This window comes from Scardinius erythrophthalmus (genome assembly GCF_964197995.2).
Source record: "Scardinius erythrophthalmus genome assembly, chromosome: 9".
In the NCBI taxonomy this organism is placed as follows: Eukaryota; Metazoa; Chordata; class Actinopteri; order Cypriniformes; family Leuciscidae; genus Scardinius; species Scardinius erythrophthalmus.
In genome coordinates, this window is record NC_138229.1 from 7,064,455 (window position 1) to 7,088,716 (window position 24,262).

The window sequence follows — 24,262 nt, forward strand, 5'->3', positions numbered from 1 at the left end:
AATGGGTCAATCATGCTCTGAGTCATGCAAAGTAAACTCCTCCTTACAATGTGCTCAAAACCCTTCATCACTAGAGATGTCAGGGCCACAGGACGATAGTCATTCAACACCTTTGGAGAGGGAACTTTTGCCACTGGAACCACTACTGACTCTTTCCATATCCCAGGGACTTTTCTTTGTGATAGTGAAAGTTGAAAAATAAATGCAAAAATACTGTTCAGAAACAGAGCACAATTTTTAAGCAATCGGCCGCTGATGTGGTCAGGCCCCTGGCTCTTCCTTATGCTCGTCTGCTCAAGAGTCTTCCAGACATCTATCTCATCAATCAAAATCTTACTTCCCTCAGACTCAATTCTAAATTCAGCCAGATCGTCATTAAGTTCATGGGAGTCAAATCTTAAATAAAACTGATTCAGCTCCTCCACCAAATCAGAGTCAGGTTTGTCAGATGTAACTATCCCTTTTCTCTTATCACTCATTCCCACCATGGCCTTAATCCATTTCCAAGCACAGTAAGCATTGCCATTCTTCAGTTGATCTTCCACCTTATTCTTAAACTGACTTCTGGCCAATTTTATTTAATTCTTAACCAACTTTTGAGTCCTTAAAAACATCCCAATTAGTACTATAAAAGCATCCATTCAATTCTTTAATTGCGCCATCTGTCCATACAGAGACCTCTTTACGCTCAACTTTGCCTCTCTTAAGGGCTGATTGATAGATCGGGGCCAGAAAGACACAGCTATGGTCAGAAGAACCCAGGGGTGACATTGCGTAAGATTTATAGGCATCTTTAACTGTACCATAGCACATATCTAAAATTTTTCCATGTCTAGTAGGACAGCTTACATATTGATAAAAGTGCCCGAGATGTTTCTTAAGACTACACGTATTAAAATTACCAAGTATAAAATGCGGGGCATCGGGGGAAATATTTTGTAAACGGTGAACAAGTTTGGTAATTTCAGCTGCTGCATCTGTCAAATTAGCTCTTGGGTGGATATAAACCAGTGTAATGAAAATTTGAGGAATTTCTCGTGGCAGATAAAACGGACGCAATGAGATAGATAAAAGTTCGATATGTGGGCTACAGATAGATTCCCTTACTATGACAGTTTTGCACCAGCGGGGGTTAACGTATAGACACATGCCCCCTCCTTGTGTTTTACCAGTCAGCTGTGCGTCTCTATCCAACCGAATAGGCTGGCCAAAGCCATCAATTTCAAGATCCTGGTCCAAATCATGTTCTTTTAACCAAGTCTCAGTCAAAGCTATAACACAAGCATTCTTAAACTCCGGTATGAATTTAACATTTGCCTGCAGTTCGTCCACTTTGTTCCTTAATGATTGCACGTTTCCAAGGACGACCGAGGGAAGTGGCAGGCGGTGCAATCCAGCTCTGCGTAGCCTCCATCGCACTCCTCCCCTCCGGCCACGCTTTCTCACCCGACCCGCTGCCTTCCCCCGCAATCCGGCGACAGACCCACGGTGTCTTCCGCATGCTCCACTGCCTCGTCCGCGGATCCTCACCCCCAGCTCCGTTTGTCGATCGAGGCAAGCAGACCCACATCTGCGAATCTCTGGTGGAATTTCATCGCAAATAGTCCGCAGGGCTGAACCATTGTATTGGATGAGGAAGTCCCGGTTGTACTGCAGTCTATGAGACTGATTCCATGCCAAGTATGTTCTGCTCAGGTTCGTTCACGCGCAGGCTACTCTCACGCTAATCATAGCTCCCCTGGCAAAACTACACTGTGAGGATAGATATCCACGTGTCAGTATGGACCGGCTGTGCCACTCTGTATTCCTTGCCACATGATACTGTTTGCTTATGTACATGTACTGGCCCACCCAGGTTGGCCGTCTTATTCCCACTAATCTGTGTCCCCCGGGTGTGCCCTTGGGACTATATGTGGTTGATGCTGGCGCGCACGGCGTTTACAAGGGTTATCCCGTAGCGTAAGCAACTTACGCAATACGAGAGAACCTCTCGTAAGAGAACGTACTGGGTTACTAACATAACCTCGGTTCTCTCTAGAAGAGGGAACGAGTATTGCGTAACCTGCCGTGCCCGCCTCGAGCTGGTATTGCTTCAGTCGATGAAAACCAGGTAAGCAGCCCCTGAGCCCGTCCTTATATACGCTAAGCCACACCCATTCTGGCGGGCTATGACGCGTGGGGGTGTGAAGCGCCCCCATTGTAAAGCCCTGCATTTCAGCCCGAGCCCGATGGGCCCCGACTTTTTTACGCCCCTAGGGCCGGGCTTCGGGCCAATTTTCACGTCACGTTCACATGCGTTTGTCTGCGCTAGTAAGCCCGCTCTAGGTCTGCTAGCTGCTGCAACGCGTTGACAATAAATACAAAATTAAGGATAATTTTTGGCTTCAATATCTCGAGAAAAGATGACTTTACCTGTAGCGTAAGCAACTTACGCAATACTCGTTCCTTCTTCTAAAGAGAACCGAGGTTACGTTAGTAACCGAGTAAGTTTTTCTTAGTTAAAAAACACCAACCTGACCTGAGGCTATTCAGTAAACATTAAACCCGACCCAAAACCCATGAGTTTTTCGGGACCCGTATGGGCTCGGGTCGGGTAGCAGATATCCTCCTTATAGGCCGCCTTTAAGCTATAGGCTGTCATTATAGTACAGCCTTTCCCTTATAAGGTAAAACTTTGGACTTTACCTAGTCCTTACTTACCATGCGCTTGCAAAAAGCACATATTCAAATATCTATTTTCTTTTTCACACCTATTTTATGCAGCAGATACATAATAGCTTATTTGGTACATTTTTCCCCTCAGAGTTGTTGAGACCTCAAACCCGTGCTTTCTCTGTCTGAAGCAAAAGATGTTCACAGTTTCTTTCAAAAATGCATATGACCTCAACAACCTAAGCACTGTGAAATCACACACACACACCCACACACATAACACTTGTAACAATGGCCCTAAGTGTTTTTATTTGGGGTATTATTGTATCTAGTGAAAATGTAATTCTATTAGGAATTTTGGTTCTTATGCATAAATGGGATAAGATGAGAAAACCTATAGAACAATGTAAAGAATGTTACGAAAACATTTAGGGTCATTGTTACAAGTGTTATGAGTGTGAGTGTGTGTGGTTTCACAATGCTTGAATGCTTTGAATGTTGTTGAGGCCATATGCATTTTTGAAAGAAACTGTGAACATCTTTTAGATATTTCGATAATACCTCAATTGTATCGTATGCTTAATGTGTGCAAATTTGTCACTGTGCATGTTTATTATGTGGGTTTAGGGGTCGCGTAATAGATCTAGGCTGTGTACGGAAAGTTTTTTTTTGTTTTAAGCGGAAAATGTATTATTTTCAAATATATGCATTTATAGTTTGTATATAAACAAATATATATTTTATAATGACATAATTATACATACATGTACAGTTATATGTTTTAAATTCAATTATGATTACTGTAGGCTAATATATATGTAGCAGTGCATTCAGTTACTTCTGAAAGGACAAAAATAAGGTGTCAGTGTATTTCATTAGACTTTAGCTTTGCCAGCTATAAAAAAATAGCATTTCCTCATGTTTTACCACTGATTTTTAGTGACAGTCGATATGCATGAGCCAGTGGCGATGACATTTACCCCCTCCCCTCCCCCTCCTCCCCCTCCTCCCCCTCCTCTCCCTCCTCTCCTCTGCTGTGCCATACCACACCCAATCCCCTCCCTTCTTATCACAGCCATCCACGTCCATTTAAGTTGCATTTTTCAAAAAGATTGTGAGCTAGACTTGACCTGAAAGAGGGGGGTTTCATGACCCTTTAAAGGCGGCCTATAACGAGGATAGTATAAAAAGCTTTGTGTGTGTTTTTTCTCGGGGCCACAAATCGGGTGAAGACTTATAACAAGTTTGCTATTTTTGCCTTTGGAATTTTTGTCTTTGAATTATTCTGAGTGATTCTGAGTGATTCGTAAACCTTTTTAAACAAGTCTCAGAGCATTTTTTCCCTATTAATATTTCATAATTTTCATAATGAAATATTAATATTGGCAAACACCCAGTACATTAGAATCCAAGACTGAGCTGGTTAGAGGCACCGCCGAGGACCCTGAATCAACATCCGACATCTTTAATCTACAGGTAAGGGCAATATTTGATTGCAGCAGATTATGGTAATGTGTTAGAATGATTTGGAGGTTACAGCGGTATAGAAATACAACAATATATACAATTTGGATTTATTATTCAATCAAAAACCTGTTATCCAGCCATCTCTTTCATCCTCACCCTTTTCTCCCAAAATGTGTTTTAGGTGGACAGGTCAATACAGTAGGCTACAAAGAACATAAAAAATATGTAGGATTTTGGAAAATAACAATGTATTTTCTGTTAACCAAATGCTTTTTAATCTTCACTATTGCTTCAATTCAACTGGGGTGCGTTTCCTGTAATGACGTAACTCGCTGCTTCACTACCATAGTACGATATATCGTTGAAGAAATAATCTAGCTAGTCACAAGTCACGACTGTTTCCCGAAACCATATTGTCGCAAAGTGGTCGTTCAACCACGTTTGTTAATGATGTCACGCAGGTGTTGGAGTATAAAAGGCCCGTTCACACCAAGGACGATAACTATAAAGATAACGATAAAGATATAATTTTAAATATAGCTGCGAGCAGCGATTGCGGGCCCAAGCCGGTGGCACCGCCACCCTGGTGCATCGTCAGGGCACCGTCGTGGCGGTGTCACCAGCTTGGGCCCTCCATCGCTGCTCGCAGCTATATTTATATATATATATATATATATATTTATATTTATATATATAAATGTAATATATATATATATATATATATATATATATATATATATATATATATATATATATATATATATCGGACAAGTAATATTCTCTGTCTTGTCACTTTAAAATATATATATATATATATATAAAATTCAGAGGCCGATTTTGCAAATAAATCCACATTCAAACCAAAATATCTGACTTCCTGTTGGTCAGAGCTAATGACTGTAAATTAGAAACTTGTCCGGCTCGATGAGACCAATATATATACTGATTTTTGTAACTGTGGGTAAAAGTAACCCCCCCCCCATTTTGCCAAAAGCATTTTGAAAGTGACACAGTTCTTGTTGCCAGTTGGTGGCGCTATAACTTTGACTCACAATAGTTGCATCCATCTGACCGGCCTCTTACCACAAACACTCTGCTGAAGTTTCATCAAGATCAGTTAATGTGTGCAGAAGTTATAAAACTTCGTGTCTCTCTTTTCTCGCCATAAATTTGTTTCCTCGCCACGGCCAAACCGTTCGAGATATCAAAAATCCGTCCGCAATTTAGCATCCTCAATGTCTTGACTTCATGCACACCGAGTTTGGTGGGGATGGGATGAATTTTCTAGGAGGAGTATTTCACATTCCACAGCAAGCGTTTTCCAAACAACCCATATTAGCCGACTTCCTGTTGGGCTGGCGTGAAACTTGACAGAGGGAAAGTTGTTCGGCCCGATGAGATCTATATGTGTACCGAGTTTCATATTAATTCATGCAAGCGTGTTTGATATATGGACCAAGTTTTCAGACCCCGTTCAAGGGGGCGCTGTTGAGTCCCCCTGCCACGCCCGTTTCTGAAACTTTGCACATGTCTACTGGCTAATAAATGTGATGTATCTGTCGAGTTTCATCCAATTTCAAGCATGCTAAGAGTCTCAAACGCATCCGAAAAGAATATTAAAGTTTGATGCGTTGCCACGGCAACAGTATCTAGGATATCAATAATCCTTTCACAGATCTACATCTGCCGTGTGTCTACATTATACACATAAAGTTTGAAGCAAATCGGGTAAAAATAAGAGAGTGATTTCAAAGCATTTTGAAAGTGACACACTTCCTGTTGCCAGTTGGTGGCGCTATAACTTTGACTCACAAAGGTCAAATCCATGTGATCGGCCTCTTACAACGAACACACTGCTGAAGTTTCAGCAAGATCAGATAATGTATGCAGAAGTTATAACACACTTCCTGTGTCAAATTATTCGCCATAAATTTGTTTCCTTGCCACGGCCAAACCGTTCGAGATATCAAAAATCTGTTCGCAAGAATTCATCCTCAATGTCTTGACTTCATTCTCACCGAGTTTTGCGGCGATCGGATGAATTCCCTAGGAGGAGTATTTCACATTCCATTGTATGCGTTTTCCAAACAACGTATAATAACCGACTTCCTGTTGGGCTTTTGTAAAACTCAGAACACGAAAGTTGTGCGGCCCGATGAGATCTATATGTGTACTGAGTTTCATATTATTACATGCAAGCTTGTTTGATATATGGACCAAGATTTTGGACCCCATTCCAGGGGGCGCTGTCGAGCCCCCCTGCCACGCCCAGGTACCAGCTTCAGTCCGGCCCTGATGGCCGCGGGTTCTGACCCGTGTGCAAAGTTTCAAGAGTTTTTGAGCATGTTAAGGGCCCCAAAAGTGGCAAAAAGGCAAAAAAAAAAATAATGAATAAAAAAAAAAAAAAAAAAATAATAAATATAGCTGCGAGCAGCGATTACGGGCCCAAGCCGGTGGCACCGCAACCCCGGTGCCTTTAGTTACCTAAAGGCACCGGGGTGGCGGTACCGCCGGCTTTGGCCCTCCATCGCTGCTCGCAGCTATATTATATATATATATATATATATATATATATATATATATATATATATATATATATATATATATATATATATATATATATATACATACATACATACACACACATACATATATATGTGTGTATATATATATATATTATTGTTCAAAGGTTTGGGGTCAGTAAGATTTTTAATGTTTTTAGGAGAAGTCTCTTCTGCTCACCAAGGCTGCATTTATTGATTAAAAATACAAACAAAAACAGTAATATTGTGAAATATAATTCCAATTTAAAACAGCTGTTTTCAATTTTTAAATATTTTACATAGTAATTCATTTCTGTGATCAAAGTTGAGTTTTCAGCATCATTACTCCAGTCTTCAGTGTCACATGATCCTTCAGAAATCATACTAATATGATGATTGATGCTCAATAAATATTCATTATTATTTTCAATGTTGAAAACAGTTGTGTACAGATTTTTTTTTTTCAAAATGCTTTGATGAATGTAAAGTTCAAAAGAACAGCATATATTTCAAATATATATATTTTTAACATTATAAATGTCTTTACTGTAACTGTTGATCAGTTTAACTCATCCTTCATAAATAAAAGTACTGATTTATTTTATTTATTTCCCCAAAAAATAAAATTTTAATTATTACTAACCCAAAACTTTTGAGCGGTAGTGTTTAATGTTACAAAAGCTTTAGATTTCAGATAAATGCTGTTCTTTTGAACTTTCTATTCATCAAAGACTGTACACAACTGTTTTCGACATTTAAAATAATAATGAACGTTTCTTGAGTATCAATCATCATAATAGAATAATTTCTGAAGGATCATGTGACAGTGACGACTGGAGTAATGATGCTAAAAACTCAGCTTTGATCACAGGAATAAATAACAGTTTAAAATATATTCAAATAGAAAGCAGCTGTTTTAAATTGGAATAATATTTTACAATATTACTGTTTTTGTTTGTATTTTTAATCAAATAAATGCAGCCTTGGTGAGCAGAAGAAACTTCTCTGTTATGTGCGCGCCACAGACTGCACGCACGTCCGCTTAGAGTTCCGCCTTTTGCCTTCCATCAAAATTACGTTATTAGAAAAATATTTTTTAGAGAATCGATTTTTTGACATTTGTGAATCGATTCAGAATCGTCCACGTCCGCATCGCGATGCATCTAAGAATAAATTTTTTCTCCCACCCCTAGATTTCATACAACAGGTTAATAAACAGTTACAATTAAGTCACTTACATTTTAGATGCAATGTTGACTGTTTTTGTTCTGTTTCAGCAGCGAAAATAGTTAAACAAAGATCACGGCAGAACCATCACGCATCACGTGTTTTCTCATAACTGAACGATTCAGCATTTTTAACGAATCGGTTGACTCAAAGATTGAATGATCAATCCATAAACATCTGTCTTAATCATGATCGACTCATTCGAACAAATCGTTTGAACGAATGAATCAATGACTCGCTTATTAAGATGGATGCCTGGCGACACCTAATGGCGGTTTAGTGTTGTTTAAGAGCATCATTCTTTCCCACATGTGTGTGATTTGTGTGTGCAACATTATCATTATTTTTCATACACTATTATATTAGCGATTTAAAAGCACCCACTCGTGTCACACGTCGATTAACCGGTGGGAAAATATCCTCAGACACATACCTAATAAATGTATATTTAAATACAATATTGGCCTACCTGGTAAAAAGTTTTATATACTATTCTGATGTCCTTTTGGACACAAGAGGGCAGTATAGCCCTATGTTTGCTTTTTTGTTGAACCAAATAGCACTAAATAGCCTGTTTTAACTTTTTCATTCTTCTTGAATTGCAAAAACAGAATAAAATGGGTTTAGTTGTGATATTTGTATACTTTTATATAGAAATAAATGGTAATTACATTTTTAGAAGATTTTTAGTGTTTCCTTTTTGGACATTATTTAATCCCTCGCCATTGCAAAACCGTTTGAGATATTTATTATCCATTCACAATTTAGCATATTTAATGTAGTTTCATCATGTTGAAAAAGTTTGGTACGAATAAAATAAATAGTTTAAGAGGAGTGGCTAAAAATTCAGAGGCTGATTTTGCAAAAAAAATTCACATTCAGACCAAAATATCTGACTGCCTGATGGCCAGAGCTATTGAATATAAATTAGAAAGTTGTCCGGCTTGATGAGAACAATATACAAACTATTTTTTCTTTACTGTAGTTAAAACTAACCCCCCCACTTTTTTCAAAAGCATGTTGAAAGTGACACACTTCCTGCTGCCAGTTGGTGGCGCTATAACTTTGACTCACAATAGCTACATCCATCTGATCGGCCTCTTACCACGAACACACTGCTGAAGTTTCATCAAGATCAGTTAATGTATGCAGAAGTTATTCCACTTCCGTGTTTCTCTTTTCTCGCCATAAATTCGATTCCTCGCCACGGCCTTACCGTTCGAGATATCAAAAATCCGTCCGCAATTTAGCATCCTCAAAGTCTTGACTACATGCACACCGAGTTTGGAGGGGACACGGTGAATTTTCTAGGAGGAGTACTTCACATTCCACAGCAAGCGTTTTCCAAACAACCCATAATAGCCGACTTCCTGTTGGGCTGGCGTGAAACTTGACAGAGGGAAAGTTGTTCGGCCCGATGAGATCTATATGTGTACCGAGTTTCATATTATTTCATGCAAGCGTGTTTGATATATGGACCAAGTTTTCAAACCCCGTTCAAGGGGGCGCTGTTGATCCCCCCTGCCACACCCCTTTCTGAAACTTTTCACATGTCTACTGGCTAATAAGTGTTATGTTTCTATCGAGTTTCATCCAATTTCAAGCATGCTAAGAGTCTCAAAAGCATCAAAAAAGAATATTAAATTTTGAAGCGTTGCCACGGCAACAGTATCTAAGATATCAATCATCCTTTCGCAGGTCTACATCTGCAGTGTGTCTACATTATACACATAAAGTTTGAAGCAAATCGGGTAAAAATAAGAGGGTGATTTCAAATTATTTTGAAAGTGACACACTTCCTGCTGCCAGTTGGTGGCGCTATAACTTAGACTCACAATAGTCACATCAGTGTGATCGGCCTCTTACAACGAACACACTGCTGAAGTTTCATCAAGATCAGTTAATGTATGCAGAAGTTATAACACACTTCCTGTGTCCCATTATTCGCCATAAATTCGTTTCCTCGCCATGGCCAAACCGTTCGAGATATCAAAAATCCGTTCGCAATTTAGCATCCTCAATGTCTTGACTTCATTCACACCTAGTTTGGTGGCGATCGGATGAATTCCCTAGGAGGAGTATTTCACATTCCATTGTATGCATTTTCCAAACAACGTATAATAACCGACTTCCTGTTGGGCTGGTGTAAAACTTAGAGCACGAAAGTTGTTCGGCCCGATGAGATCTATATGTGTACTGAGTTTCATATTATTACATGCAAGCGTGTTTGATTTATGGACCAATTTTTCCGACATAATTCCAGGGGGCGCTGTCGAGCCCCCGTGCCACGCCCGGGTACCAGCTTTAGTGCGGCCCTGATGGCCGCAGGTTCTGACGTGTGTGCAAAATTTCAAGAGTTTTTGAGCATGTTAAGGGCCCCAAAAGTGCCAGAGAAGTAGAAAAAAATAATAATAATAATAATAAATATAGCTGCGAGCAGCGATTACGGGCCCAAGCCGGTGGCACCGCAACCCCGATGCCTTTAGTTACCTAAAGGCACCGGGGTGGCGGTGCCGCCGGCTTTGGCCCTTCATCGCTGCTCGCAGCTATATTTATATATATATATATATATATATATATATAATCTTGAATGTATTTTTTATCATGTTGAAAAAGTTTGGTGTGAATAAAATAAACCACTTAGGAGGAGTAACTAAAAACTCAGAGTCTGACATATCCAAAAAATCCACATTCAAACCAAAATATCTGACTTCCTGTTGCTCGGAGCTAATGACTGTAAATTAGAAAGTTGTCCGGCTCGATGAGACCAATATGCGTACTGATTTTTGTAACTGTGGGTAAAAGTAACCCCCCCACTTTTGATAAAAGCATTTTGAAAGTGACACACTTCCTGCTACCAGTTGGTGGCGCTATAACTTTGACTCACAATAGTTACATCCATCTGACCGGCCTCTTACCATGAACACACTGCTGAAGTTTCATCAAGATCAGTTAATGTATGCAGAAGTTATAACACTTCGTGTTTCTCTTTTCTCGCCATAAATTTGTTTCCTCGCCACGGCCAAACCGTTCGAGATATCAAAAATCCGTCCGCAATTTAGCATCCTCAATGTCTTGACTTCATGCACACCGAGTTTGGTGGCGATTGGATGAATTCTCTAGGAGGAGTAGTTCACATTCCACAGCAAGCGTTTTCCAAACAACCCATAATAGCTGACTTCCTGTTGGGCGGAGCTAATAACTTAGACTGCGGAAGTTGTTCGGCCCGATGAGATCTATATGTGTACCGAGTTTCATATTAATTCATGCAAGTGTGTTTGACATATGGACCAAGTTTTCAGACCGTGTTCAAGGGGGCGCTGTTGAGCCCCCTGCCACGCCCGGGTACCAGCTTCAGCCCGGCACTGATGGCCGTGGGTTCTGACCTGTGTGTAAAGTTTCAAGAGTTTTTGAGCACGTTAAGGACCCCAAAAGCCCCTGAAACCTTGATTAACAATATAAAAGCAATAGTCAAATCCCCCCCTCCCCTCACACACACAGAGACACAGAGAGAGGGAGAGAAAATTCTTCAGAAAATCCACATTCAAACCAAAATATCTCTTTTCCTGTTGGTCAGAGATCGTTAATGTAAATTAGAAAGTTGTCCGTCTTGATGAGAACAATACACATACCAAGTTTTGTTGCTGTTGATAAAACTAACCCCCCCCCATTTATGACTAAAGGTGGCGCTACTGAGCCCCTCACCACGCCCGTTTCTGAAACTTTGCACAAGTCTACGGGCTAATAAGTGTGATGTGTCTGTCGAGTTTCATTCAATTTCAAGTATGTTAAGAGTCTCAAAAGCATCAAAAAACAATATTAAAGTTTGATGCGTTGCCACGACAACAGTATTAAAGATATCAAAAATCCTTTCACAGGTCTACATCTGCCGTGTGTTTACATTATACACATAAAGTTTGAAGCAAATCGGGTAAAAATAAGAGGGTGATTTCAAAGCATTTTGAAAGTGACACACTTCCTGCTGCCAGTTGGTGGCGCTATAACTTTGACTCACAATAGTCACATCCTTGTGTTCGGCCTCTTACAACGAACACACTGCTGAAGTTTCATCAAGATCAGATAATGTATGCTGAAGTTATAACACACTTCCTGTGTCCCTTATTCGCCATAAATTCGTTTCCTTGCCACGGCCAAACCGTTTGAGATATCAAAAATCCGTCCGCAATTTAGCATCCTCAATGTCTTGACTTCATGCACACCGAGTTTGGTGGGGATGGGATGAATTTTCTAGGAGGAGTAGTTCACATTCCACAGCAAGCGTTTTCCAAACAACCCATAATAGCCGACTTCCTGTTGGGCTGGCGTGAAACTTGACAGAGGGAAAGTTGTTCGGCCCGATGAGATCTATATGTGTACCGAGTTTCATATTAATTCATGCAAGCGTGTTTGATATATGGACCAAGTTTTCAGACCCCGTTCAAGGGGGCGCTGTTGAGCCCCCCTGCCACGCCCGTTTCTGAAACTTTTCACATGTCTACTGGCTAATAAATGTGATGTATCTGTCGAGTTTCATCCAATTTCAAGCATGCTAAGAGTCTCAAACGCATCCGAAAAGAATATTAAAGTTTGATGCGTTGCCACGGCAACAGTATCTAAGATATCAATAATTCTTTCACAGGTCTACATCTGCCGTGTGTCTACATTATACACATAAAGTTTGAAGCAAATCGGGTAAAATTAAGAGGGTGAATTCAAAGAATTTTGAAAGTGACACACTTCCTGCTGCAAGTTGGTGGCGCTATAACTTTGACTCACAATAGTCACATCCATGTGATCGGCCTCTTACAACAAACACACTGCTGAAGTTTCATCAAGATCAGTTAATGTATGCAGAAGTTATAACACACTTCCTGTGTCCCATTATTCGCCATAAATTTGTTTCCTCGCCACGGCCAAACCGTTTGAGATATCAAAAATCCGTTCGCAAGAATTCATCCTCAATGTCTTGACTTTATTCTCACCGAGTTTGGTGGCGATCGGATGAAATCCCTAGGAGGAGTATTTCACATTCCATTGTATGCGTTTTCCAAACAACGTATAATAACCGACTTCCTGTTGGGCTTTTGTAAAACTTAGAGCACGAAAGTTGTTCGGCCCGATGAGATCTATATGTGTACTGAGTTTCATATTATTACATGCAAGCGTGTTTGATTTATGGACCAAGTTTTCGGACCCCATTCCAGGGGGCGCTGTCGAGCCCCCCTGCCACGCCCCGGTACCAGCTTCAGCCCGGCCCTGATGGCCGCGGGTTCTGACGTGTGTGCAAAATTTCAAGAGTTTTTGAGCATGTTAAGGGCCCCAAAAGTGGCAAAAAGGCAAAAAAAAAAATAATGAAGAAAAAAAAAAAAAATAATCCTTACGAAAACAATAGGGCCTCCGCCCTTTCAGGGCTTGGGCCCTAAAAATCGTTGTCCATATTAAAGAATAACAGAGTTCACACCACAACTATAACGATAAAGATACGAGGAACGATATCGTTGGGATCACTTTCAGGGTTGTGTTTCCCGAAAGCATCGTTAGCCAACTATGGTCGCAAGTTCCGTCGTTATCAGCATAGTTCAAGGATTTGGTGTTTCCCGAAACCATCGTTCCAAAAAACGTTCGCAAACAGCATCGCAAAGTTGTGTGGTTAGAACGACAGCTCGCGAGCTGTCGTTAGAAGCATCGTTTCTAGTTCACATGAGATGTAGACTGAATAAATCCTTATCTTTAGCAAAATAAGCAAGCTGACATTCAGTACAACCCGTGTTATTTATTTAGAATACATACAAATGTTATTTTACGTCTTTTAGTTTATCAAGAGATTTAAAGCACCGTTTTTGAAGACTGCGCATGTGCGAACGTGCTCTACTATGTAAGAACGAGCCAAATATTGAGTCTGGTAATAAAGCAAAATAACTGAGAAAAATTAGAAATGGTCTTCAGATGCCATGTCTGTAACTTATATGACAAAATCTAGCGTTAATTCGATCTCAAACAGATTAATTAAAATAAGTTATTAGCCCACCACGTGCGAGACGTCATAAACCAACGTGGTTGAACGATACTTTGCGACATACGGTTTCGGGAAACAGTCGTGATTAGCTAGTTGATTTCTCCAACGATGCGTCGTACTATATGGTAGTTAAGCAGCAAGCTATTTAGTTGTATGGGAAACGCACCCCTGGATCATCCGGGCGCGCGCGTGCTTAGAGTAAAAAGACCGTTATCGGTCGTTGGAGTGGACGCATATAGTTATCTTTATCGTTATCTTTATAGTTATCGTGCTTGGTGTGAACGGGCCTTAACTTCTTTTAATGAAACTGTTTGAGGTTGAATAAACTCTAGATGTTTTGATATAAATTACAGACATGGCATCTGAGGACTATTTCACATTTTTCTCCGTTATTTTGCTTTATTTCCAGATTCAATCATAGGCTCGTTCTTATATAGTAGCCTAGAGCATGCTCATGTTCGCACACGCGCTGTCTTCAAAAAACGGTGCTGTAAATCTCTTCACAAACTGAAAAGACGTAAATGACATTAGTATGTATTCTAAATAAGAAACAGGTTGTACTGAATGTCAGCTTGCTTATTTTGCTTAAGATAAGGATTTATAGAGTTCACATGTCATGCAAACTAGAAACTATGCTTCTAACCAAAGGTCGAGAGCTGTCGTTCCAAACACACAACACAACTTTGCAATGCTGTTTGCAAATGTTTGTTGGATCGATGGTTTCGGGAAACACTCGTTGACCTATGCTGATAACGACGGAACTTTGGAACATAGTTGGCTAACAATGCTTTTGGGAAACACACCCCTGAACGAGCGCGCCGTGAGTGACGTGTGTGTTCAAGAAGGCCAGATATGTGCAGATTCTGCGCAATACACTGTATTTAATCACGATGACTCACGAGATGAGTATTTGCACTACACGAATTACACAAACTTGCCCAGCGAAGTGAGTAAACATAATAAGTAACACGCCAAAGTGGCTAGGGATTTGACAGCGTTACCCGTCACTGTCGATTTTTAGAGCCGGGCACAACCCAACACTTTTTGACTTTCTCAGTTTGTATAAATCTTTACGTAGGGTTCAGAGTGTTTATTTTTCCCCACATTAATTTCCCACATGTCTAGTACAATTATGTGGTTTTGTTTTATCAGTGTATACTTTTTTCTTGATATACCCCGAAAGAATGGAAATGAAATGTGACAACAAGTCCAATAGGTGGGGTACATTGTAACATTACCATATGACAGCTTAAAATGCTATCTGATCTAATAAAAAAAAATACAAAAGACAAATTAAAATATTTTCTCAATAAAATACAATTATTAACTTTTTTATATAAAATAATGCCTTTTTTTTCATATTAAAAATAAAATAATTTTTGAGTTTGACAACGACCACACTGGAAAACACAGCTATACAAGATAGTTCAAAACATAATAATAATTAATAATTTCTGAACATTGACTCTGTCTTTATTCACCTTTTCTCATGTTTTCTCAATAGAATTAAAAGTATAGAATAGAATAGCATAGTTCTAATAGAGGCGCATTGTAACACAGTGTTACAACATGCCCCACCTGCACAACTGGGATTTAAACCTTGCTAGTGTCTTCTGCTAGTTAGCAAAACATTAAAGAACCATATCAACTGTTAAATAACATATTCAAGATTAAAATAATATCAGATTTGTCTAATTTTAAATAAACACCAATAATAGAGATGAAAAATGAACACAAGTAAGAAATTTACTTTTGCCAAAATAAATGTTCAATGATATTTTCCGAAGATTTCAGAATTTTGGCGCAATGTTTTCTCTATATAGTGTTGATATGGCAACTAATAAATACACTAAGTTTTGTCATGCTAGCATGTGTGGAAGTATTTAAAAAAAGTGTATTACAACTAGCCAACTGGCACTGTTATAAAACTGCTCAGTAAACCTCTCATCAACCTCTCAGCGTCATCAAAACAACACTTACTGAGCATCGTCTTGCAAAGCCAATGCGTTGGTAAAATGCAGAATTTTACAGCAAAACAATGCCTGAGAAACAATATGGTAGGACCTAAGGAATCCAAAAGTTGTGTTTTAGAGCACATTTTTAAACTGTGATAATGATAGAAGCCTTTTTTCCGATTTCTCGACCAGTAAGCAGCACTGTTCCCAAACTGCTCAGATACCCTCAGGTTCATACATAGATTAGTTATGGTTATTATTTATTGGTAAACTGACCAAAGGATTAATCAAATATTCAGAAAATAAACAATAGATTAACTGGAAAAATAATTGTTAAATTATACTATTAAATGTTTGCAACAAAAAACATTGTGAACAGGTTGGGATAGGCGTTGGATCACCAAAATCTTATTTCATGATACAATTAATAAAAAAAAAAATTAATTTAATTTTATAATTACAATACAGATATTTTATTCTATCTTTGTTATTAAAAATAAGTTGATCGACTGAAAAAAAAAATATCATTAGTTACAGCACTTAATATATTAAAGCTGCCAGCAACTTTTTACCAGCACTGTCTCAAGATAATTTTACCCATATTTGAAGATGGCTCAATGAATGCTGTTATGTTGCTAATGCAATATTTTTTTCAGTCATATGTTGTATATATCTTTTTATTTAACATGTACAAAAAAATTATAATCCAAGACTTTTCCACTAGAAAGATGTCTGGCTCGGAAACCATTGAACTAGCTTGTCTTGGCCGACCATTTCAGTTGGGAATGCTTTATGACTGCCGAAGAGATGTCCTCATTCCAGGTAATAAAAAGCACATGAACACACTGGGGAGGAAACAATCTAAATGGTATAATTTATTACTTTGTTAGATTTTATGCTTTACCTTTGGGATAACTAATTATTAACATATAAAATGTTCCCAAGGAATAACTCTTTGGGATGCTGAGATGCTGCAGAAGAATATCAATGTACGGCCACAGCCAAACACTGACTTCAAAATCATTGCCTCAGATTCAAGTGAAGACAAAGTAGAAGCTTTGAATGTTTCTGCATCTCTTGAAGCCAGCTTTCTGGGTGGATTAGTTAGTGTGAAAGGCTCAGCTGGCTATTTAAATGACAAGAAGAAGTCCAAACATCAATCTCGAGTCACCTTACAGTATCGGTCAACGGCACGTTTTGAGCAGTTAACTATGGATCATCTTGGAGCAGGGAACATTAAGCATTGCAATGTATTTCAGGAGGGCTCGGCCACACATGTTGTTACGGCTCTATTGTATGGAGCTCAAGCGTTCTTTATTTTTGACCGTGAAGTTTCATCCAATGAAAATCATCAAGAGATACAAGGAGACCTGCATGCATCAATCAAAAATATACCTTTAATATCAGTTGAAGGTGAAGCATCTTTGAAAATGAGTGAATCGGAAAAAGAGAAAATGAACAAATTCAGCTGCACTTTTCATGGAGATTTTGCTCTGGAAAACAATCCAGTTTCCTATGTAGATGCAATCAAGGTGTACTCAGAGCTGCCAAAACTGTTGGGAGAACATGGAGAGAATGCTGTGCCAATGACCGTATGGCTTTACCCTCTGAAAAACCTAGATTCAACAGCTGCTCAGTTAGTCAGGGAGATCAGTGTAAGCCTAGTAAGACATGCCCAACGGATCACGGATGAACTGGATAATTGTGACATTCAATGTCAAGACCTGATGAGGGACAATGTTGCCATTCAATTCCCTGAAATCAAAACTAAAATCAGAAAATTTAAGGACCTCTGTTCAGAGTACAAAATAGTTTTTCAAAAACATCTCTGCAGGCTTCTTCCATCCATAAGGGGTGGAGGAAAAGAAGAACAAGAGCTTGCTGATGCTCTTAATGACAAAGAAAGATCCCCGTTTCAGGGTGCTCTGGTACACAAGTATCTCAATGAGCGAGAGCGAGAGATGACTGTCATTAGATCTTACCTCGAAATCATGAAAGAAGTCCCTGTTCTTTCATCCAGCAATGACTTGGACAAGGTTGTCTTGAAAGCATCCAATAACTATGTGATAGCTTTTGCACTTTCCTCCTTAAATGAAAAGGAATTGTACTTTTCAGACCTGGAGAATTACCTGAAAAAACAATCGCGTAACAATGGAGAGCAAGTGAGTTATGATCAAGACTCCTCAAAAAAGACAGAAAAATGGTTTTCCTCGGGAAATGTAACTACACTGACCAGGGAAAACATACAGTCCTTCCTAGATTTCAAAGAAGCCAATAAAGGAAGAAAGAACATTGAATTCTGCATTGCATCAATCCCGGATGAACTCATCACTGCCTCTTCAATTCATGTTTATGAAAGGGGGAATCTCATAAGTTCACAGTACGAGCTCCCCTCAAAACCCCCAAAACCAGTCTTCTTGAGTGCGGAGCATGACTGCATACATCTGCAAATCAAACCTCCTGTCCACGGTGTTAGTTGTGTGAACTCGTACTGTATTTCATATCAGTCTGCGCAGAGCACTGAATGGACTGATGTGTTTACTAATGGGGTTTCTGATCAAGTCACAGTCAAGCAGTTACAACCACATAAAGAATATCGTTTCAACTGTAAGGCGGTGTGTCGTCCAGGACTAAGTCTGACTAGTGACACAACATCATTCTTCAGGACTCGTCCATGTGCTCCTCCTGGAGCACCGATAGTGAAACGAGTAGAATCAGAGTCTGCAACTGTAGTCTGGGATGTTCCTACATCTGTGGGAGAAGATGTTCTGGTCACTGGATATGTGTTGGAATCCAGAGAATCCACGAAGGATCAGGAAAGTGAAAAGCCATGGAAGTCTGTGAAATCTACAAACAGGGAGTGCACTCTTCAGGGACTGAAAGAAGACACAATTTACACAATCAGAGTTTTTGCAAACTGTGGAAATGTTGGAGAGAGTCTCTCCAGCCCTGAAACTGTGTTTTCAGCCAGTTTTAAGGAGAAACAATCAAATAAAGATGGGAGTGGGTCGTTCTTGAATCAATCTTCACAAATAAAAAAGGGCAATCCATCAATACATACACTGATACTACACACAAAAATGTCAGAGACTGTTAGCTTTAATCAGTATGTCTTCGGAAGAAAGGTTGAGGATGTGAAAAACAAAGTTATCCTTCTTTTGGGATCAACGGGTGCAGGAAAAACCACGCTGGTTAATGTGATGGTCAATTACATACTGGGCGTAAAGTGGCAGGATTCATATCGCTTCAAACTAATCAATGAAGTGACCAATCGCTCACAGGCTGAGAGTCAGACATATAATGTCTCATCTTATGAGCTGTACAATCAGCCTGGCTTTCAAATTCCCTATTCCCTCACAATCGTAGATACACCCGGATTTGGGGATACAAGAGGGATCGCACATGATAAACTGATTACAGAGCAGGTCAAAAGCTTTCTTTGTAGCCCTTTGGGAATTGATCACATTGATGCTGTCTGCTTTGTTGTCCAGGCCTCTCTTGCCCGCCTGAGTGCCAATCAGAAGTACATCTTTGACTCAATTTTGTCTATTTTTGGCAAAGATATTGCAGAGAACATCATAATTTTGGTGACATTTGCAGACAGTAAAAACATCCCAGTTCTAGAAGCCATCAAAGCAGCAGATCTGCCCTGTCAAAAGAATAAAAAGGGACAACCCACCCATTTCAAGTTCAACAATTCAGCTGTGTATGCAGACAAAAAAGTGGAAGAGCCTACAAACTCTAGCAATGATTCAGATGATAATGATGATGAAGATGATGATGATAAAATAACCGAGGTTGTCTGGGACAAAACCTTTAAAGAGATGAAGGCTTTTTTCAAGGCATTGGGGGCCATTGAAAGTAAAGATCTGACAATGACTATAAAGGTCTTGGAGGAGCGAGAGCGCCTTGAGAAAGCCATGAAAAGTCTGACCCCTCAAATAACTGCAGGTCTCTCTAAAATGAGTGAGAGAAAAAAATTCAAACAATGTTTGGAAAATGAGAGTGACAGCATGAAGCAAAATGAGGATTTTGAGCAAGATGTAGAGGTGATGAAAGCAATCAGAACCCCTATAAACTGTCTTACCATGAATTGCAACACCTGCTTCTTCACATGTCACTCCAATTGTTTCCTCCCTGCAGAAGATTCTGTGCAAACTTGTGCTGTGATGGAAGCTGGACACTGCATTATCTGCCCTGAAAACTGCCTTTACTCTGCTCATTCTAAGGAAAGTTTCATGTGGACATATGAAACAAAAATAGAGAAAAAAACTATTAAAGAGCTGAAAGACAACTTCATGAAGGCAAAAGGAAAGTTTATGGACTCTAAGCAAATACTTGATGCACTTGAAGAGGAACTCAGTGTAATTGAGGAAAAACTAAGGAAGTTGATCAAACTGTCCTCTGATTGCCAAAGAAGACTGGATGAAATTGCATTGAATCCAAAATCTTTCAACACATCCGATTATCTCGAAATCCTGATCAAAACTGAGAAAGAAGAGAAAAGTCCTGGCTTTGAGGATCGGGTTGTTGGACTTGAGAAAATAAAACAAGAAACTCTTATTCTGGAAAAGATTGCTAAAGGAGAAAATTTGCTCGAAACAGAGCGCCGCATTATGGAGGAGAGAGAGAAGTGAATGCAAACTGTTGCCCAGAAAACAGTGTCACAGAGCAAACAGAAAACATCTGATCAAAAGGATGAAAGTGCTTGCCTTGAGGGACAGGAGATGTCCTAAACAAATTTGCTTAACAAGATGTTACTTAACAAACATCAATGCTTCTTTCAGGTATAAATCAATAATAATTTAACATGAAGAATACTGAATTTAAGAGTTATTTTATGCTTTTAATATTTGTGTTTTCAACAATGATGCAATGTCAAATTTCTCAAGAATCCACAACAATCATGTACTGTAGCTCAACTGGTAGAGCATAGTGCTAGCAACACAGTAATAATGGCTCCAGAGAATGCATGAAATTATATATATTTTTAATTTATTTTATTTTTTATAGCTTAAATGCTCTTTAAGCTACTTTGGATAAAAGCTTCTGAAAAAAAAAAATATTCATTTTTGTATTTAGTCTTGTGAATTCATGCAAACATTTTGATACTGTAAAATATTTTGAAATAGTATAAAAACAATGTATGATTTCAAGCACTTCCTTTATGTTTTCAAGAAATTATGAGTAAGTTGTATTAGTATGGCATACATTTTGAAATGAAGAAATATGGATTTTTCTCATGGTAGAGCTTATACTGTATTGCCGCAATGCGCATGTGAAATATTCCCAATTCCCTGACAATTTACTACTGTTCAAAAGTTATCAGCAATTGTATTATAATTAATTCTACTTATGGGTTTTAGAATGACAATTATTTTTATTAGTAGTAATATTGTTTTTTAAAAAGTAATTTTCTCAACTCTGTGAATTAATAAAAAGATCTTTACTGTTTAACTTAATTGTCAATTCATGATTTTACTTTTTAAACCTTTATGAAGTTTAAATTAGTCTGAAGCCTGTTTTGCAAAATCCAGGTCCTTAACATGGACTGCGACTTGTAAACAATGTCCTAAATTATTGCTATTACACATTATGGGCCCTATCTTGCACCCAGCGCAATTGACTTTGTACACCGACATATGTATCATTCCTATTTTGCACCCGCGCACAGCGGACTTTACCCTCCACAGACGCACTTCGGTAAACTAGGGAATGAACTTGCGCTCCCGGGGGCGGTGCAGCGAAAAGAGGAGGCGTGTTCCGGTGCAAACGTTCCCTGATGCTATTTTGCAGGTTTAGAAAACAATTCCATTCATTCCAAAAATTCCGCGTTGCGTATGTTATTCATAGTCTATTTTAAGGGCGCATGCTTGGCCATAATCAATGTAGCGTGTGCACAGCGCGCATACACTGATTCTCTCATCTACACAGAAGCAGCAGTTTTCATTTTTGCAAATCATACATTATTACAAGGAAAAATATTAACACACGAGGGAAATCATTGTTGTGTCCATGAAGATGTAAAAAAAAATAGGCATAAATCTAGCTTACAAATTATTATACGCCTGTTTAACCGAAGCTAATTTGGGTGGGTTTCTCCCATCCCCATACAATGTCACTTCTCTGTGTTTTACGGCCCTGGTGAGAACGTCTGTCTTCTCGGCTGTGAACCGCTCCTGGCGTGCGTCTGGCAAATCCGCCATTATAATAGCAATCCGCCATGGAACAAGCGCGCCTGCTCTTAAAGGGAAATTGAGATGTCGCTCTGATTGGTTTATTTCACGTTACGCCCAAACCTATGAGTAACTATGAATAATGAAACTACTTCAGACCAATCCATTTTAGATTTGCGTTGGCGCAAGAGTAATTTATCCCGCCGGTATAATAGCAACAGCGCCCAAGACCCGCCCACAAAGTTACTTGCGTTCCAGATCATTAAAATAGGGCCCTAAGACTGTCTGTCATTTGTGTTAATCAAACAATAAAAGACAACGAGAAGATCACTTTTGTAGCTTTAACCAAGATTAATAATATTTAATTTATACGGACAAGACTATAGTTTTATTTAACATTTGATTTCCTGAATAATTCATGTAAATAAAAATAAAAATAAAAATTGCAATATAAAATTCCAGAAAAACTAAATATTGCAATGTCGTGCAGCCTGGAATGAAATGGTATACCTCTGTATAATGATCGAGGAAATAAAAATAAATATGAAAAATAAAAATAGACTGGCAAAACCTGTACAACTCTGTATGTCAGACTGACAGGTAATGATATTCTGTAGCCTACCCTCCAAGGTGAATTAATTGAATACATAATTATTATAAGAAAAGAAAAAATAAGGTAATCTAATCTAATAAAAGGTACACTGACATAAGAATTAGAAAAATAACATTAGAAACATGCAAAGACCTAAAATACATTGTGATATGAAATGTTAACATTATGGGCATTATGAGTTAATAGTTTTTGTTATAGGGGTTCAGCTGGCAAAAACTTTTTTTGGAATACTCGGCCCATGACAGTCACAGTACAATAAAATACAACAGCTTTTTATACTAAAACTTGAAGAAATTCACACAGTACAAGGCATAATGCCAAGACACATGCTAAAGAGTCAGGCAGCAGCACTCCTCTCATAAACATATACAGTGCACAGGCCTCAATACATTTATTCAATTCTGGACCTAATTTAAACCATGATGATCAACAGCCCGTTTGAGTTAGCAGACGACAAGGTCATTACAAACTGTGTGCTCATAACAAGATTAAGGAGTGCAATTTTCATCTGTTTAAAACAACAAATCATGCAAAAGTTTTAGAGGATCCACGCTCAAGCCCAAAGGATAACTTGTTATGGGACATTTAAATATCAGAAGCGTTGCTTCAAAAACAGAACAACTGGTTACGAACTTACAACTTACTAGTTACGAACAACCGGTACTTACAAACTCGACCTTTAATTTGCTTTGCTTTTCGGAAACGTGGTTGACAGAATCATCACGAACACTGCATACTTGGTCCCGGGATATAAAGTCTTCAGAAAGGATCGAAAATTTGGAAAAGGTGCTGGACTACTAATGTATGTGAAGGACAGCATAAAATGAAAGGAAATCGAATTTAATACATTAGTGGATATAGAATGCATTGCTGTAACAATTGTTTTATCCCCATGCATGGCATTTACAGTAGTTGGTGTATATAGGCCTCATTCATTAAGTAGGCTAGTATGATCATCTATTTTTTTTAAAGGGTTTGATAGAAATAAGGAGTTAATTCTGATTTGGGACTTTAATGTAAATTGGATTGAGAAGTCAAATAATAAAAAGCTTCATGAGTAAGTCAGTTTGACCTCTCACAGTTAATTCAGAGCCCCAGCAAAGTTTATTTAGCAACAAATCAGAAAGAATAACTATAAGTCAATGAATTTATTAACAGGGTTATCAGATCATAATCTTATATTAGTGGTAAGATAATTAACCAAACATTATAATCAACAAGAGAAAGAGAAATATTTCTAAACATTATACCAAAAAGATTTCTAAAGAAAAATTGAAAAAAAATAAACTGGAATGAGATTCTGTCCACAGGTGATCTAGATGATGCTACTGAGTGTCTAATGGCCAGATTAATAAGGTTCAAGAGCGAATTCAGTAGCAATGTTACATTTTCTAGAAAGAAGCAGAATTTACCTTGGTTAAATGAACAGCTAAAGTTAATGAAACAGAGGGACCATGCCTTGAAGATAGCGCTCAAATCTGGGTTAGCTCATGACAGAAGGACATTTCAGTGTTTACTTAATAAAGTTGTAAAGAAATTGAGAAAAGCGAAATTCTTCATCAACCTAATAAATGATGCTAAGGGGAAGAGTACACAAGTCTTACAGTAAAAGA

The 24,262-nt window shown here is 38.6% G+C and overlaps 1 protein-coding gene across 1 annotated transcript; it reads left to right on the plus strand.

Annotated features, from left to right (window-relative positions):
* The first annotated feature begins 3,768 nt into the window (after positions 1-3,768).
* Positions 3,769-21,315, plus strand: LOC308696478 (uncharacterized protein). Its single transcript, XM_081375227.1, has 3 exons — positions 3,769-4,128; positions 16,585-16,682; positions 16,806-21,315. Exons 2-3 carry the CDS (start codon positions 16,589-16,591, stop codon positions 20,495-20,497), a joined length of 3,786 nt encoding a protein of 1,261 aa, XP_081231353.1. The 5' UTR covers positions 3,769-4,128; positions 16,585-16,588; the 3' UTR covers positions 20,498-21,315.
* The last annotated feature ends 2,947 nt before the right edge of the window (positions 21,316-24,262 follow it).